The 19,313-nt window shown below is 38.2% G+C and overlaps 1 protein-coding gene across 2 annotated transcripts in view; it reads right to left on the bottom strand.

The window, feature by feature from the left end:
• Nucleotides 1-19,313, bottom strand: part of ESR1 (estrogen receptor 1) — a 403,168-nt gene that overhangs the window by 109,449 nt on the left and 274,406 nt on the right. For both annotated transcript variants that reach the window (XM_040350882.1, XM_040350881.1), the window contains one exon: nt 15,051-15,167. In XM_040350882.1, the coding sequence (XP_040206816.1) occupies nt 15,051-15,167 (117 nt within the window). The remainder of the gene's footprint in view (nt 1-15,050; nt 15,168-19,313) is intronic.

The following is a 19,313-nucleotide window of genomic DNA, read 5'->3' as shown; positions in this document are numbered from 1 at the left end:
AGAAAAAGTAACGGTGTCTGTTGGATAAGTGGTCAGAGATGCTCTCACAGGGGGATCATGACCTGGGCTGTAGCAGTAGAGTTGAACACAAGATATTCACAGGAGAGATCCCTTCCAGAAGAGATATCAAATCATACAACACCCCACCAAAAAGTCATGCAAATGCTAGAACAGATGAGGCAAGAAGGGGTGATTGAAGATATTGAGAGCCATGAGTGGCTTTATTTGCCTTGAAGAGGAAAAGGGACAGCACCCTTTACTTCTTTGTGGACTATAGACATTTGAAAGCTGTTAACATGAGGGATGCCTAGCCTCTTCAATGGACTAAGGACTTCCGTGCCTCTCTAAGACTGGACACATTTTTATCCACACTCAAATCTACCCAGTGGGTATTGGAAGATCCCTGTTGCCAAGGTGGACTGATTGAAGATCGCTTTCATTGCTCCCATAGTTTTGTGCCAGTTCAAGAGCATGTCCTTCCAGCTGAACAACAAGCCCACCACATTCCAGAGGACAATGGAGCACTGACTTGTGAATATGAACCTTAATAGTATGCCGATATATCTAGATGATGCAGCAGTGATTTCTGACACATCTGAGGACTATCTTGCACACTTGGATGCTGTGTTGGCTCAGATGCACAAGCATGGGCTGAAGCTAAAACCCAAAAAGGGCCATCTATTCAAGTGAGAGATTGAGTTCCCAGGACATGTCATCTCTAGACAAGGCATACTCCCCAGTCCCAAGAAAGTAAAGGCCACACAGAAATGGAGGAGACCCCCCAGTGACTGTGGCTAAAGTCAGAGGTTTTTTAATGGTCCTGTATCGTCCTTAGGCTTGGTATACTGTACCACAGAAAAATGTTCCCCATTGATTCATTAATGACCTGGGAGGTTGTATTGCCTGAGCTCTCTCTGTGGCAGAGAAATTTTACATGAAAGCTAGACACTGGGATGTCCATACAATGTTCACCTGGTTCATAAGACAAGCTATGTGTGTGGGCCTGTTCTGGTTGGGTGAACAGGCCTGCTGACACTGTGTGGTCCGTTCAGTGTTGAAGGAGCAGAGGCCTGAATTCCACGGGGAATACTGATCATCAACTTTCTTCCACTCAACATGTCAGAAGATGGATTACATAATTTTCTAGTGATTGGTAACCACTTTACCAGGTTTGCAGTGGCAATAACATTCTATGATAATCAGAGCGCTAAGACTGTTGCCAAGATGGTGTGCAATGGTGTGGAAGCACTTCTGCATTCCTAACGGCTGTCTACATCAGATACAGTTACAAACTTAGTTAGGTTAAAAAAAGACACAAGTCCATCTAGTGGATCAGTTGGATCAGGTACATCTGCTAAGAATGGTGCCACTCTCTAGGTATTGTCGTACACTACCACGTACCACCCACAAGATAATAGGGCATGCCCATGGTTCAATCACACCCTGATACAACTACATGAAAAAAAAAAGGGCCCATTACGTGGCTAAAGTGTTCTTAAATACAACCATATAGTACATTTCTCAATGAGCCACTTATCCTACCAGGCTACGTTTTGTCGGAGTGGACATGCTGCCTGTCTTAAATTTAGCAGTTTGTTAAAGAACAGTTATGGGTGGAGCAAGGACTCTCACCTTCAGTCTGGGAAAGAGTGCTAGTTTAATGAATAGGTAAACATTAGCATTGAAATTTGCAAACATTCTGGGAAGAAGACCCTGGATTTCTCCTACATCAGCCTATACCATGTTTGCCAGTCTGCGGTATTCAGAGAGAAGGTACCCAAGAACTGTGACCCCCACATCATGTATACTTCTCAAACCCATTACAACTCACAGAAAGGATTTTAAAGAACTTGTCCAAGTCTGTAACCCACAAACCTCGGACACCAAAGGTTCAATGGTGGCTAACTTCTGCTCTTTCACCATTTTCTCCAAGATTTCCAAGAAAAGCAATGTATCCTAACAATAATAGACAGCCAGCTGATCACCTAATTCAGATCCATGGCCTTTGAACCAAAACCTAACTCAGTTGGAGCCCTTTGAACCAACATTTACTGATGTGCCTGAAGACAGAGACATGTTTCATCTTGTCTCAAGACTCAACTCCTGGACGATCCCAGAGAGCAAAGTTCAGCAGGCCCCCTGTACACTTTGTGCAGGATAAATTTCAATGGTCTGCAAACTTGCAAAGGACAGCAAATTCAAATTGAATTTCACCCACCATGCTTGCACGCATTCTCAGTGTGGCCATACATGATAAGATAGAGGGATCTGGCAAGTGATTTTCAGGCAGGTAAGATTAATGTGTTACCACCTATTAATGTCACAAGGGATGTTTACATTCCCTGTGACAGCAATAAAAGTGATAATTTTTTTTTTTAAATAACAATGTAAAAAAAAATTAAAGCACCCCCATCCCCACGAGCTCGCACAGCAAAGTAAGTCGCGCCCGCATATGTAAACGGTGTTCAAATAACACACGTGAGGTATTTCCGTGATATTCAGAGTGAGAGCAATAATTCTAGCACTAGACCTCCTCTGTAACTCTAGCTTGGTAACCATTATTTTTTTTTAAATCGTCGCCTATGGACTTTTAGGTTTTGTAGTTTGTCACCATCCCACGAGTGTACGCAATTTCAAAGCATAACATGTTGGGTATCTATTTACTCGGCTTTGTTTCGTTTTTTTTTTAATTCATGGAAGTGTCTTTTTTCCCCGTAAATTGCATTTGAAGGACGAAAATACAGCGTGACATAAAATATTGCAATGATCGCCATTTTATTCTCTAGATTCTCTACAAAAAAAATAATATATACGCCCTCAGACGAAGTCAGCCAATGACGAAACGTGTCAGCTTGTGACTCCTATCGTATGACCAGAAGTGTTGTGAGCGTTCCAAGGACCAGGAAAAAGGAAGTCTGCATACTCGCTGGTAACCCGGGAGGCTTCAGTGTTATGGTGACTGGAGCGATCACAGTCACAAGTATCATTTAATATTTGCTTGAGATCTTTTATCTTGGGGTACGCATATCTGTATAAGGGGTACTGGTGGGTTTTAATAAACATTACAAAACGGTACTGCACTATATGAATTTTATTTTCTCATGTGGGATTGCGGACCTTATTTAACAAGCAAGAGCGATTGGTGGAGAGTGCAATACTTATGGCAGATGTATATGATGATTCCATGCTGATCTGATTTTTACATTTGGTGAGTGCATCCCCAAAAGGTGAATATCCCTTGGTGAAAGGACCACTGTGTAAAGACTGTTTAATCAACTACATCCATTTTCCTCTGCACCATTATTGTTTCCTATGCGGATTGCATAAAGAAGTCTTTCAAACGGTGGTTTGATATTAGCCCTGCTACAGTACTATATTGGACTCTGGGACGTTTTAGAGTTTATTAATAATACTGTTTTTTTTCATATATATATATATATATATATATATATATATATATATATATATATATATATATATATATATATATATATATATAATGTTTGGGAGTTCTAAGTAATTTCCTAGCAAAAAATACAGATTTTAACTTGTAAGCAATGTCAGAAATAGGCTTAGGCATGAAAGGGACTCAAAGACAATTAAACATTTTGTAGTGAGGACTGTTTCAATAATGTATTTTCTAATTCTTTCCTTTCTTGGGAGGGTGCATGTGATCAGCACAGGGCCAATCCTCACTGTCCAGACAGAGGGTCAGGGGACCTGAAGCCTCATAGGACAGTCAGAATAGAATGAAAACTCCTCCTACAAGCTTTAACCAGACACTTATAGAAGTTACAAGACACTATATACTGCTGATGAGAAAATGTAGCAGTTTATAATTACTAAAATAATTGCATTTCCATGTTCTGTGTACTGTGGGAGACCAGATATAGTGAATGCAGGCTCCTAGGTTTAGTAACACTTTAAATATACTGCAAGTACAGAAAAATACCTGTTGGCCTTCCGGTAATGCAGTGTGCTTCTAAATGTCTGACGAAGCAGACAACTACATTCGACTCAAACATTGGGTGTTCATTGTTCGCTGAACAAACAAACATATGGGAAATTTGCGGCAAATTTGAGCGCCCACCGTGCATAGACGGCTGCTGATTGGCCATAGCATGCACCTGACCTGCATGCTTTGGCCAGTTACAGTGCATTCTGCTGTGATTGGCCAAAGCACCTCACACTATATAAGGCTGCTTACATGGTGGCTGTACATAGTGTTATACAGTTGTGCTCAAAAGTTTACATACCCTGGCAGAAATTGAGAAATTTTGGAGTTAATTTTAAAAAAATGACTGACCATGCCAACATTTTTTTTTAAGGATAGCAATCACATGATTATCACATCGTTTTTTGGATCCCTTTAAAATCATTATGATAACAGAAATCACCCAAATTGCACTGATAACATACTCTGGAATATTTGGCCTTGGTACAGACACAGAAGGTGGCACACCCGTTAAAATGGCAATTAAAGGTTAATTTGCCATATTTGTGGCTTTTTAAATCACAATTAGTGTCTGGGTATAAATAGTCAATGAGTTTGTTAGCTCTCACATGGATACACTAAGCAGGCTAGACACGAGCAATGAGGAGGTAGAAAAGAACAGTCAAAAGACCTGTGTAATGCCATGTACACACGATCGGAATTTCCAATGGAAAAAGTCAAACAGATCTTTTCTATCGGAAATTCCGACCGTGTGTATGCCCCATCGGAGAAATTCCATCAGAAAATCTGATGAATTCCATTGGCGTTTAAATATAGAACATGTTCTATTTTACTCCGATGGAATTCTGTCAGAATTCCGATGTGCTTTTTGCTGGGCAAAAGCCTGATTGTGTGTACGCAGCATTACAAGGTAATGAAACTTTACAAAGATGTAAAAGGATATAAAAAGATATCCAAAGCCTGAATATACCAGTCAGTACTGTTCAATGACTTAATAAAAAGTGGAAAATTTGGGAATCTCTTCATACCAAGCCAAGGTCAGGTACTGTAGATCAAGAACGATTTAAGCGGTAATAGGAATATTTCATTTTTATTGTTTCACTTTAAGCATTATTAAAATCACCGCTCCTGAAAAAAAAATTGTTTAGATGTTCCCCGGGAAAGTACCTGGGTCCCCATAAACTTTTTATGGCAATAACTTGCATAGAAGCTTTAAAAACAAGCACTTTTGATTTTTCATGTTCATGTCTCTTATGACGCGTACACACGACCGTTATTATGTCATGGAAAAAAACAATGTTTTTCTCGACCTGACTCTCAAGCCTGCCTTGCATACACATGATCCTGATAAAAAATGCTCGAGCAAAGCGTGGTGACGTACAACACGTACAACGGCACTATAAAAGGGGAAGTTCCATTCGAATGGCGCCACCCTTTGGGCTGATTATGAAAATTTCCCATCTCATAACTTGCTTCTGAGCATGCACATTTTTTTCCCCATCGTTAAAACCTACACACAACGTGAAAAACAACTAGAAAAAATAGAGCAGGTTCTAAATTTTTAATGGCCATTTTTCTCATCGCGAAAAATGCTCTGGAGCCTACACATGGGCGTGTTTCACAACCAATTAAAACAATTTGAATTTTCTCGTCATGAAAAACGGTCGTGCGTATGTGGCATTAGACTTTAATAGGGTTTGGATGTTCGCCCAAACTTTTTGCCTGTTCGCATGTTCTGTTGTGAACCGGTGGGGGGAGGGGTGTTGGGCTCATCCCTACTGACAACACACATTGCCTGTGTTTCACTGAAATCCCAATGAGTGTTATCAGCCCTACCCAGTTCTACATATCTTGGCTAATCTAAAGGAGATTGCACAGTCAAATTTAAAAATGTGTAGCGAGCTTTAGGGTGTTTCACTTGTGAATGTATCCTGCCTGCGATTAGCTGTGAGCAGGCAACTCCATTGAAAGAAATGGGAGGCCTTTCTGCTCTTACAGATAATCGCACCCACTCGCATGTAATCGCTCATGCAGCAATCACATGAAAATGATTGGTCCTGGACGCAGGCTGCCTGCGTCCAGGGCCAATTATTCCAATGTAATTGCTGCTTGGGAGATATGAGAGATATACCAAATGATTTTATACCCAGGAACCACTTTGATTGGTTTCCAGCACGCAGTAAAAAACATGAGGCTTGCAGCCATAGCCCTCCCTTTCTTTACCAGTTTGCAGAAGAGAGATCGGATGCTCAATGTAAAAGCCATATTATATTTATAACACGCTGTGTTGTCTTTTTCTCTGTATTCTTATTAACTATTATTTCTGAAAGTACTTGCTGCACATTTCCAGCAAGTCTGTGCTCTATTCTTGTTTGTTCACCCATATAAAACGACTTTTACCGCCGCTAAATTTCTAAATATGGTTTAATGGAGAGAGTTGATAAATGTTTTCTTCAGAGCAGTACAAAAACTTCCCAGCACCCTCTCCAACTAGTCAGCACAAAAAGCCTATTTAAAATGCTTTTAACCTAAAACATTGAAGCTGTTGAAAAAGGGGCACTTTTAGCACTGACTATGATGAGTGTGTTGAAGAGTTTTTATATTACCTAAGCAGTTGTCATTTTTGCTTTAATAAATATATTTTTCTATCTGCAAATCAGAGTTAAACAGCCCTACTTTTGCCAATATGGATTGTGACAGAACATCCTGTGTATAAGTATACCAAGTGTATACGGTGCCTTGCAAGTATTCACCCCCTTGGCTTTTTACCTATTTTGTTACTTTACAGCCTTTAGTTCAATGTTTTTTTAATCTGAATTATATGTGAGGAATCAGAATACAATAGTCTACGTTGGTGAAGTAAAATTAGAAAAATATATACATAAAACTATTTTTTTAGAAATAAAAAACTGATAATTGGCATGTGCGTATGTATTCACCCCCTTTGTTATGAAGCCCATAAAAAGCTATGGTGCAACCAATTACCTTCAGGAGTCACATAATTAGTGAAATGATGTCCACCTGTGTGCAATCTAAGTGTCATATGATCTGTCATTACATATACACATCTTTTTGAAAGGCCCCCGAGGCTGCAACACCTAAGCAAGAGGCACCACTAACCAAACACTGCCATGAAGACCAAGGAACTCTCCAAACAAGTAAGGGACAATGTTGTTGAGGAGTCAGGGTTAGGTTATAAAAAAAATCTAAATATTTGATTATCCCTGGGAGCACCATCAAATCTATCATAACCAAATGGAAAGAACATGGCACAACAGCAAACCTGCCAAGAGACGGCTGCACACCAAAACTCACGGACCGGGCAAGTAGGCATTAATCAGAGGGGCAGCACAGAGACCTAAGGAAAACCTGGAGGACCTGCAGAGTTCTACAGCAGAGACTGGAGTATCTGTACATAGAACGACAATAAGCCATACGCTCCATAGAGTTGGGCTTTATGGCATAGTGGCCAGATGAAAGCCATTTCTTTCAGCAACAAACAAAATGGCACGTTTTGAGTTTGTGAAAAGGCATGTGGGAGACTCCCAATATGTATGGAGGAAGGTGCTCTGGTCTGATGAGACTAAAGTTTAACTTTTTGGCCATCAAAGAAAACGCTATGTATGGCGCAAACCCAACATATCACATCACCCAAAGAACACCATGTTTTTCAGCAGCTGGGACTGGGAAACTGGTCAGAGTTGAGGGAAAGATGGATGGTGCTAAATGCAGGGATATTCTTGAGCGAAACCTGTACCACTCTGTGTGATTTGAGGCTAGGACGGAGCTGTGATAGCCACAAAAGGTGGCTCTGCAAAGTATTGACTTTAGGGGGTGAAAAGTTATGCACATTGACCTTTTCTGTTATTTTGTCCTATTTGTTGTTTGCTTCACAATAGAAAAAAAAAATAGTTGTGGGCATGTTCTGTAAATTAAATGATGCAAATTCTCAAACAATTCATGTTAATTCCAGGTTGTGAGGCAAAAAAACACGAAAAATGCCAAGGGGGATGAATACTTTTGCAAGGCACTGTAGGTGTACTAAGTAAAAAATATGTTCTTCATGTAAAGAGTGCTACCTTATTGTATTTATAGAGCTTAAAATAAAATACATGAATTAACCGCTTGCCAACCAGGTTGGCACGGGTGTGCGAAACGCCCTAGATGTACGTCGGCCGCTATAAGAGCGCCCGTGGCATAATGTCAGAGCCGATGCGGGTGGCCGGCGGTCGCGATGTCTGCCATTCACCCGTGATTGCTACACAGAGAGCCGGAATGGGGATCTGTGTATGTAAACAAACAGATCCCTGTTCTGACAGGGTAGTAGAGATAGATTGTCTGTTCCTAGTGATCAGGAACAGCAATCTATTACCTCCTCATGTCAGTACACTCCCCCCACAGTTAGAAACACCTCCCTAGGGAACACTTAACCCCTTAATTGCCCCATAGTGTTAACCCTTTCCCCGTCCAATCTGTCTGCTGCAATGTCGCAGTCCTGCCAAAAATTACAGATCACCGCCATTACTAGTAAAAAATAAATAAATAATACAAATGCCATAAATCTATCCCCTATTTTGTAGACACAATAACTTTTGTGCAAACCAATCGCTTATTGTGATTTTTTTTACCAAAAATATGTGAAAATATGTGAAAGATTACATATTGGCCTAAACTGATGAAGAAATGTGTTTTTTATTTACTTTTTTTGGGTTATTTATTTTAACAAAAAGTAAAAATTACGGTTAAAAAAAAAAACGCAGAGACTTGCTGTTGATTGCAGCAGTGTTTAGAGCTGCTGATGTCAAAACAGAGCTCCTGATTGATTATTGTAAACACTGTCCAGTAGTGTTATTTAGAGATACAGTGTAACATTATTTTTAAAAAGCATTTACTCAATTTATCTTGAGAACAAAGGAATGACTTTTGATCTGCATAAAGCAACTTTTTTTTATATAAAATGTTTTTCTATTTACTATTTACTCATCTCTAAGTAAAGTGACTCCTTACCTTAACTAATATTTGTCTAATGATTTATGTTTTTTTAACCTCTTATATTTATCGTTCCTTAAATTTTTCTATTTGATTGCTATTTTCTTCTACTGTCACATTAAAATTATGTACACCATTTAAATAATTTTGCAGTGCTTTTTACCAAAATTATAATTTTAGTGGCATGTTCTTTTAAAAACGAATACAATAAAAAGTCAAAAAAAGTGTGTTTTATTTTACTTTTGCTATTCTTTTTGGTCTATAGGTTGTACACAATATAAAAGAATTTTATCTAGACATTACCAAAAAAAAATCTAGCTCATCTTAAAACAAAAACAAACAAAAAAAATTAATAAATGTATTGCTTTGTTAACCTAAGTAAATAAAGGGTATGTAGGGTAAAAAGCTGAACTAGTTATGGGTCAGCAAAATAAAATGTTCAGAAAGAAGCCAAAGGAGGTCTGGTGCAAAGGATTATGGGCTAACATTCTACAGTAATTGATACCAAGCTCTGATTCAGCTTAGGTCTTTCTTCATCTGAATCCAATTCACTAAATATTTATTTCATGTAAGATGCTAAGAATTTGAGGTTGATTCTTGATTCTGAAAACGAGACAGCTCCATCAGAATATCACAGTGGGAAAGATTCCTCTATGCACCTCGTTTGAGTGGATGTGGGAATCTGTTCAATTTTATTTTTTTAACAATCTGCTGGCTGATCGAAAAAATATGACCCATGTATGCCCAACTTAAGTGATACTTGGCTGCTGACAAGCAAGATTGAGTCTTTTATGGAAGTTTAGGCTAGATTATTGTTGATTTTTTTTTCCATTTTTCCAATCAAAGTTTACTTTTAGTAATTTTCTAAATAGAAATGTAAAAAAAAGAAAACCAATGTAACCACCACATCTGGTAACCTGCAATATATTACATGTTTTGGTTTTGAGTTTAATACCAAGATTTTTTCCCTGGGAATCTGACCAGTAACACAACCCCTGTATTTGAATGCATCACATGAATGAGCACCGGCGGCAGATTTGGACAGCAGCGTTGTCAATTTGGGAGGAGGGGGTGTTAGATTTACTAGCAGATACACTGACAAATTGAAGCCAAATGCCAGCTAACACTATATAAGCAGTACAACAAACAGTTTTCTTTTCTTTTTGGAATAACGTTTTTACATGAGAAAGTACAAGCTGATTGTAAGCAGCCTGTCAGTGTTTAATTGTGTGTCTCATCCCTGTTACTGATGAAATCTGCAAGACAGCTGGTTCTTTTGAAAAAAAAAAAAAAACTACTGGCTGAATCACCAGGTTAAAATATAAGAAAGATTACCTAAAAAATAAATCTAATGCAGACATCACATCTAAAAAATACTAAATGTTTTCTTATGGGTTTAATACCACTTTAAGGGGGTTGCATATGTTCTTTCCTGAGAAAAATTTAAAACATTAAAATTAAATAAATCTTTATAATTTTTGAAACTTCTTTACATATTTTTCAGTTGTTGGGGTTCCCACTTTTATTTTAGTTTAGATTATTTTCCTAATTTGATAGGTAATGCAAGCTACTCTTACAGCTACAATCAATCAAATGGTAGCAATCATACTCCCTATTCCCTTTTTTTATTTGACGTTATCACTTTCTGGCATTTCAGCACACGAATGTGTGTGAGTACACAGTCCAGTAAAATTGGATAATAGTGTACAAACTATACAATACATCACGGTCAGAGAGTCTAAGGAGACAAGGGAACGGTCACCCAAAGCATTTTTGTAGTCTTTTTGTTCTTTTTTTGATTTATTAAACGATATGTTCAATAATACTACAAATGCCTATGAAATCATATTTGATTATGGAGACATTTCCTGTAAGAATTACCAAGTGTGAACTGACATGTTTTCTAAGAGCATGCCTGACATTAGCTAGTGCAAACACTTTACATACAGAAGGTGTCAAACACAAGGTCCGCAAGCCGAATCCGGCCCTCCAGGCCATTCCATGTGGCCCTCGAACCTCTCCTGCAGCTGCAGGAGAGCTCCAGCCATCCTCTGGTCCTACTACAGACCCTTACTTTCTGCTTTCAAGCAATGCATCCATCTTCTTCCCAGCAGCAGCATAAGGAAGAGGGGGTGCACTGTAAGGGAGAGTGGGGGACTCAACTTCTGATGGTGGCTCTTGACATCTAATGTAAAGGGGAGGGGATGCACTGGACATCTAATCTTACAGATACAACTGGCCCTTTTGAGGGCAATCATAATGCTGATGCTGCCCACAATGAAATTGAGTTTGTAACCCCTGCTTTGCAAGATGTATTCATTTAAAGTAAACATTTGCTTATCCCACTGCCAGTAACAGGTAATATAACTAATATAACTAATAATATAACATAACTACATCATGCAAAAACATAATTATCGTAATATCTAAATCATTAGCAGCTATAGCACCACATTGTAAATGTTCAAGGAATACAATATATTTTTTAAATGACCACTGATATATTACATTGGACTATATAGAAGCTTTTTTTGCATGTTAAAAGATCTTTGTCCAGCCTATGACCCACAAAACAACTGATAATTCAATGTTACAATTGTTTTGAAAAATAAACCAATTTTTTGTACTTAATGGGGACTGTTTTTGCATTAAAAAAACAAGGTCTAAAGGCTGGCGGTGAACAGGGTACCTCTGGATTATGTCAAATGGAAATTAGTAAAACGTAGAGAGTCCATATTGGCTCCCACTTTATCAAATTTTTTGGTTGTCTGGGATAGAGTGTGAAACAATCCCAAAACCTTTTCCTCTCTAAACCATCTGTTTAACAATCCTGCCTTCCCCCCTGGTCAGGAACCTGAGACTTTCCGCTGGTAGCAAAACAAGGGCCTATACAGAATTGGGAACTTTGTGACCCCTTGTGGCCCGTTTTCACTAGCCCATTGACGATCCGAATTGAAAATGCCCTTGTCGGAATACTTTCAATTTCTTCAAATTTCCCATTTCTTGCATTCTCTAGGCCCGTTGGTGACTAAGGATTCTAAGGTCACCCCTATGAGACATGGTGTACCAAGGAAGCAGGGCACAAGGGAGGTACAGCTACCATCTATAGGTTGCTGCTTGACTCCCCTGACAAATTTCCCTACATACCGGCATGGGATTTGGATCTAGCCTCTGAAAGTGATATGGAACATTGGCCCTCTTCCTTTCATTTGGCTTATAAGGGTATTTTGAATGCTTCCCTAATGGAAGCCAATGTCAAAGTACTGACTAGGTGGTACATGGTGCCTTTCCTTTTGTCAAGACTTTATCTGTCTTCCTTACCCCTATGTTTTTAATGATGCCATGCACTTGGGACTATGTATCATATATGGCGGGAGTGTCTGAGATTACGGGGTTCCTGGAATAAGGTATTTGCTTTGATACGGAAAGGTTTCAGAGATCCCAAACCCCCAACAACCCTGTATTGCTTTGTTAAGTGAACCAGTTGAGCATATTCCCTGCTGCAAGCAGCGACTGATCTTCTTATTATCTTCTTATGCTCTTGGCTGCAAAACTTTCTATAGCCTTTTCCTGGAAAAAGACTTTGCTGTGTATCTCACTATAGAGACGAAATGGTGTTTTGGAAAATGCTCAACAAACAAATTGCCAGTGTGGTCAATGATACTACTAAGCTATTTGAGGCTATCTGGAGCCCCTGGGCTGAATATGTTCATGTGAAGCTGTAGGGGATCCAAACAAGATCAGTTCTCCCCATGTGAGTTTTGGCTCTTGTTTTCCTCTCTGGGTTTCTCTCCCTACTCTTTCCCACTTCCCCTTCTTTTGTCTTTACTCCATTCTTTTCTGTCAAGTCTGAGGTTCTTCCTGTTGGGGACTTCTCTTTTACAATGGTTATTGTTGCCACTCATGGCTCCCTTTTTTGCGTGCGTTTTGCATAGTGAATTGAGACGTTTCTCCCTGTAGTCCTTGACGTAAGTTGTGTAACGATTTTTCTGGATGCTCTCTCCTGCCTTCTATCGTGACAGACATGGCACAAGGCTATTCAGCTTCACAATGTTCATTTTGCTTTTCTCCATCTATAATAATTGTTCTAGTTTTGGAGAGATGTTTATTATTCATGGTATTTATGATGCTTGTGTCAGAGTCCTTGCTGTTGTAATGCTTACGGAATTTTCTCTTTGTCTGACTTCATATTTTCATAAAAAATTATTGAAAGTAAAAAAACAAGGCCTGCTTGATAAATCCCCATAAATCCCCATACATAATATGCCCTTGGCTTATGCCTGTGTCTAGATAAAGTTGATGTCATGCTCCTTTTGGTAAGACCCCAAGGAATGCTGATTCCAGGCCTCACAAAAATATACTTTTGCAATGTGTATTCTTGTGTGATTTTGGATATTCAGTATTCCCCGCGATCTCACTGAAAGTACTGTTACATTACCACCTGCAGTGCTGAAACCTGAGGTAAGGCAAGTATAGTTTCTATCCTTTCCTCCACAGTTTATTTACTTTTATGCAGCAGTTTGTTAGTGCAAGATTCATTAGAATGTACATTTTCATAAAAAAAAAGTGCTCATTGGAAATTTTTCATCTAGATCAGGGGGTCTCCAAACTTTCCAAAGGGCCAGTTTACCATCCTCCCGACTTCAGGGGGGCCGGACTGTGGCCAGTTGGAGTTGAAAATGCCCCAGCATCAGTGTGATGTAAACAATGCCCCATTTATTGGTTTTAGTGGGAGGAATAGTGTCTTTTTATTTCATTATTATTTCATTATTGGTACGAGTGTGAGGAATAATGTCCCATCAATGATGTCAATGGGAGGACTAGTGTCCCATGATTAGTGTTAGTGGGAGGAATAGTGTCCCATCATTGGTATCAGTGGAAGGAATAGTGCCCCATCACTGGTATTAGTGGAAGGAATAGTGCCCCAACATTGGTATTAGTGGAAGGAATAGTGCCCCAAAATTGGTATTAGTGGAAGGAATAGTGTCCCATCATTGGTGTCAGTGGAAGAAATATTGCCCCATCATTGGTGTCAGTGGAAGAAATTGAGAAAAAGTGTCCCAAGGGCCGAATAAGGGCAAGCAATGGGCCACCCCAATTAGGTCAAGCAATGGCCTAGATGAGGAATCCAGTGAAATTTAACCAAATATTTATTTTCATTTGCCTATCTTTGATGATGCTTATCTAGGAAAATATTGTTTAAACCAAGCAAATCAATGCCCAACCATTTTATTGTTGTATGTACTGTATCACCAGCATAAGCCTTACACATACTCTTTTTTGGTGCCTGTAATCTTGAACATTTGATAAACCAGGTAGACCAATATTTCTGCTATTCTGCAATATCAGATTGGCTCACCTATTCTATCCTTGTAAAATAAATGTGGTGTTGACTGTATGTTAAGTGTTATTTTGTGTGGCTCTAAAATTTTACAAGGTATTAGTGGAAGGAATAGTGTCCCATCATTGGTGTCAGTGGAAGAAATATTGCCCCATCATTGGTGTCAGTGGAAGAAATTGAGAAAAAGTGTCCCAAGGGCCGAATAAGGGCAAGCAATGGGCCACCCCAATTAGGTCAAGCAATGGCCTAGATGAGGAATCCAGTGAAATTTAACCAAATATTTATTTTCATTTGCCTATCTTTGATGATGCTTATCTAGGAAAATATTGTTTAAACCAAGCAAATCAATGCCCAACCATTTTATTGTTGTATGTACTGTATCACCAGCATAAGCCTTACACATACTCTTTTTTGGTGCCTGTAATCTTGAACATTTGATAAACCAGGTAGACCAATATTTCTGCTATTCTGCAATATCAGATTGGCTCACCTATTCTATCCTTGTAAAATAAATGTGGTGTTGACTGTATGTTAAGTGTTATTTTGTGTGGCTCTAAAATTTTACAGGAGCATTACTTCTCAGTTATACTATTTTGAGCCTAAATGGACTTTTGCAAACATTTCAACTGACTGTTCAGAAATCATGCTGGTATTAATCACTCATGTACAAGTTCAGATGTGTTCTAGATATAAGACATTGAGTAAAACAAAGTGGGATATTTTTCACATTTGGTCGCTTCTTCATTGAATGCACGCAGTACATACCCCCTTTCATCATCCCCACTTCATAGCATTTTCTGAGTCGGCAGGCTTGACAGCTCTTTCTCCTGTTTTTGTCGATGGTACACTGATTGGTTGCAGGACACATGTAGTCATTATGGCCTGTAAAGAAAATAAGGGTCTTTGTAAAAATCGGCTGGAAGACAATTGAAGTGCATTAATGACCCTGATGACCTTTTGTCTTGGAGAGGGTTTGATAGTGAAAGCTTTTTTTCTAAACATTCACTTAAACATAGAAATATGAAACAACCAGTGGCAATTAAGCCTTGAAAAAAAGGTTAACATTTCTACACTAAGAACTATAAACCAAAATAAAATTCTTTTTTGTAAGAATACAAACAGTATTAAAATTTACCATATGGCATGTAAAAAAAAGATGGACTTTTTGAAAATCAGCTGGAGGAGAGATGAACTGTTTTAATGACCTTCATAACCTTGAAAAAGTTTGGTATCAGATGTTTTTCTAAGCATTGACTTCACACAGATATGTTTCACTTTTATCAAATTCACATGCTGTCAGGCATTATTAAAAAAACAAAACAAAGAAGAAAGCAGAGGAAAAAGTATTGAAAAGAAAAATTACAAATGTATAGTGTTCTACTTAGTTTATAACCAAAGTTGTCTTCCTTTCTTTATTTTTTTACCCCAAGGACTAAAATTGGACAATTCTAGTTAGTTGTAGTTTTTACATGAACTTTTAGTGGTTTTATATAATTTCTTCACATTTGAAAGCAGCAATAAGCTAAAAAATTAAGTTTTAAAGGGGTTGTAAAGGTTTGTTTCTTATTTTCTAAATAGGTTCCTTTAACCACTTCATTACTGGGCACTTAAACCCCCCTCCTGCCCAGACCAATTTTCAGCGCTGACGCATTTTGAATGACAATTGCGCGGTCATACAACACTGTACCCAAATTATATTTTTATCATTTTTTTCCCACAAATATAGCTTTCTTTTGGTGGTATTTGATCATCTCTGCAATTTTTATTTTTTACGCTATAAACAAAAAAAGACAGAAAATTTTGAAAAAAACACAATATTTTTTACTTTTTGTTATAATAATATCCCAATTTTTTTTAAAAAAAATTAAAATTTCCCTCGGTTTAGGCCGATACGTATTCTTCTACATATTTTTGTTAAAAAAAATCACAATACGTTTGATTGGTTTGCGCAAAAGTTATAGCGCCTACAAAATAGTGGATAGATTTATGATTTTTTTTTTACTAGTAATGGCGGCGATCTGCGTTTTTTTTGTCAGGCCTGTGATATTGCGGCGGATGTATCGGACACTTTTGACACAATTTTGGGACCATTCACATTTATACAGCGATCAGTGCTATACAAATGCACCAATTACTGTATAAATGTGACTGGCAGTGAAGGGGTTAACACTAGGGGGTGAGGAAGGGGTTAAATGTGTATCCTGGGTGTGTTCTAACTGTGTGGGGGGAGGGGACTGACTGGGGGAGGTGACCGATGCTGTGTCCCTATGTACAAGGGACACAGATCGGTCTCCTCTCTCCCTGACAGGACGTGGAGCTCTGTGTTTACACACAGAGCTCCACGTCCCTGCTGTCACCGCCGATTACGGGTACCTGGCGGACATCGCATACAGAAAAGACCTTATCAATCAAATGTTCAGTGGATGAAGCTGACTGGCTGCAGCCACTGATTGACAAAAGTTTTCCAGCGTGTCTGTTCAACAGACGTTGTTTTCATGATTAACTTCTGTTGAAGAAGGAGGGCCACACACAGATCTAATTTGGCCCAGTGCCTGCTAAACTGACCGAATTTCAATCGATCTATGTCCAGCTCTCTCCATTATGAAAATCAAGCAAGGTTACAGTTACCCCTCACAGATATTTTACTTGAAATATTGACACCATCAGCATATTTTTGGGCTACAAATCAAAACCACTGTGGTAGTTAAATGTATAGGTACCCACTGGTTGTGTTGCTCATGTTATTGAATATCAATTATGGAACTTAGCATTACCATGCATAAGGTATGTTCAATCCCAAGGAAAAAAAAAACTTCTTAAGCCTAGTACACACGACCGAGTTTCTCAGCAAAAACCAGCAAGAAGCTTGCTGTTTTTTTTTTTTGCCGAGGAAACTGGTCGTGTGTACACTTTTTGACGAGGAAACCGGTGAGGATCTCGTTGGGCTAAAAAGAGAACATGTTCTCTATTTCCTTGACGGGAATGGGAAAATTTGGCTCGTCGAGTTTCTCGGCCGTGTGTACGAGGCCTCGATGTTTATTTCCACTTTTGCAGTCCAATTTGCGAAACCCCCACTACATGTTTGTTATGTAGTCCCATTTCCACAGCAATACATAAAAATATTATTTTAATCTTTCTTAACTTTCTAGTTGTTTCTTTGGTGCAGGGTTATACATAGAACTGCAATTTATTCTAAACAGTTTCAATTTGAAGGGACAAACTGAGAGAAGTTCATTAACATACAATGTACCACCCAAGTTTTAAAATTTTCACACACGTGATACAATCTGCATTTTTTTCTAGAAAATTACTTAATATCTTTTCCCTGAAAGCAGAGGCCATGTAAAATAAAATGGTGGCAGATTCAATTTGCTATGCTGCGTGATATTTTCATAACTGTGTATCAAACATATATTTTTATACAAAATACACGAAAATTAACTTTAGTGCACACAATCAGAATACAATTTTTTGGGGTAAAATATAAAACACGGGGTTATGTCAAGTAAATAGAGGCTTAATTAGCTGCATTACAAGTCAGTGCCCAGGGAATGACAACTCTGAACCTGTAAGTGACAAAATGCTTGTACATTAAATTAGATGCAAAGCTGATTGGGGAATGGATGTTTCCCAAGCTCCTCCCACTAGGCATCTTGACAAAGTTAACTGCGTTCCCTGGAGGAACAGGAGTGCCCTGGAACAACCATACGCGGTACCTTCTCAGTCCTGTAAAAGTGATTGGGGGTATCTACAAGCACCTGGGTAACTTTTGCTGAAAAGCCAGTAACTGGCCAAGATCAATCACAGTACCAAGCTCATGGCTGCAGCTGCTATGTAAATGGGAACATGTACCATATATACAGGAGGCATTATACCAGTTGCTTCAAATATGGAAATACAGTTTGAGGCTTTCCACTTTCTGAACTGACAATAAAAAAGATCATTCTACAAAGTAGATTGCGCACATATTCATTGGATACATGCATGTCTGTAACAACATACAGTGTTTGGATTTTGGCTGCCATATAATCTTTATGGCAATGTTTTATGCAAATAATTTATTCACATACTATATATATATATATATATATATATATATATATATATATATATATATATATATATATATATATATATATATATATATATACTGTGAATGAACATAACAACAACCAATGTAAAGTATTTAATGAACAACACTAACAAATGCAATAAAGCTAAAACAAGAACGGCACCACCATAGCAGCTTTTTAGCTATGTTTTTTCTGCAAATTGTTTCAATTCAGATATACTGCCAGAGGACAATTCTAAATAATTAGAAAATCAACACAAGGTAAAAACTATTATTTTACAATATTTTACATGTAATGTTCTAAATGCTGCAATCATGTGTGTGTTCTTTTCTACCAGTTGCAAGTTAAAATAAAAAATAAAATACATTAAAAGTCCACCCACAGTCACGAGGCTGATTGTAATCAGTTTTCCTTAGAGTCTGGCAAGTACAAGAAAATTCTCTTCTCTTTTCTTATCTGATTTTATAAATCACAATACTTTTAAGAGGCTGGCATTAGATCAATGCTACGTCTGCCTGTAGTAAAACTTAACTGGTTGTTTTCTGAAGGTAATATGAATGTGCATTGTACTGTAAACTACCTAAAGCACAATTGAACATTTAGTATAAATTAGCTAAATACATTCATAGTTACATAGTTATTGTGCTTGAAAAAGGGCACAAGTCCATCTAGTTCAACCAACACAGAAAAAAAAGGAAAAAACACACAAATAGAAAACCTCCGTATCTACTATCCTAAACCCACAGTTGATCCAGAGGAAGGCAAAAAAAAACAATTAAACATGATTCCATTTGCTCCAGCGGAGGAACATTTCCTTCCTGGTTCCCCAACAGACAATTGGAAATTCCCTGGATCAACTTTACCTATACATTTTAGTATCCCGTTATATTATGGTGTTTTTTAAAGCAATCTACTGAACTGGCCAGAACCAGCTTTTGTGGGAGTCTGTTCCACA

Source organism: Rana temporaria, chromosome 4 (genome assembly GCF_905171775.1).
Source record: "Rana temporaria chromosome 4, aRanTem1.1, whole genome shotgun sequence".
Classification (NCBI taxonomy): Eukaryota; Metazoa; Chordata; class Amphibia; order Anura; family Ranidae; genus Rana; species Rana temporaria.
Note: the sequence above shows the minus strand (reverse complement) of the source record. Positions and strands in the feature narration are given on the sequence as shown.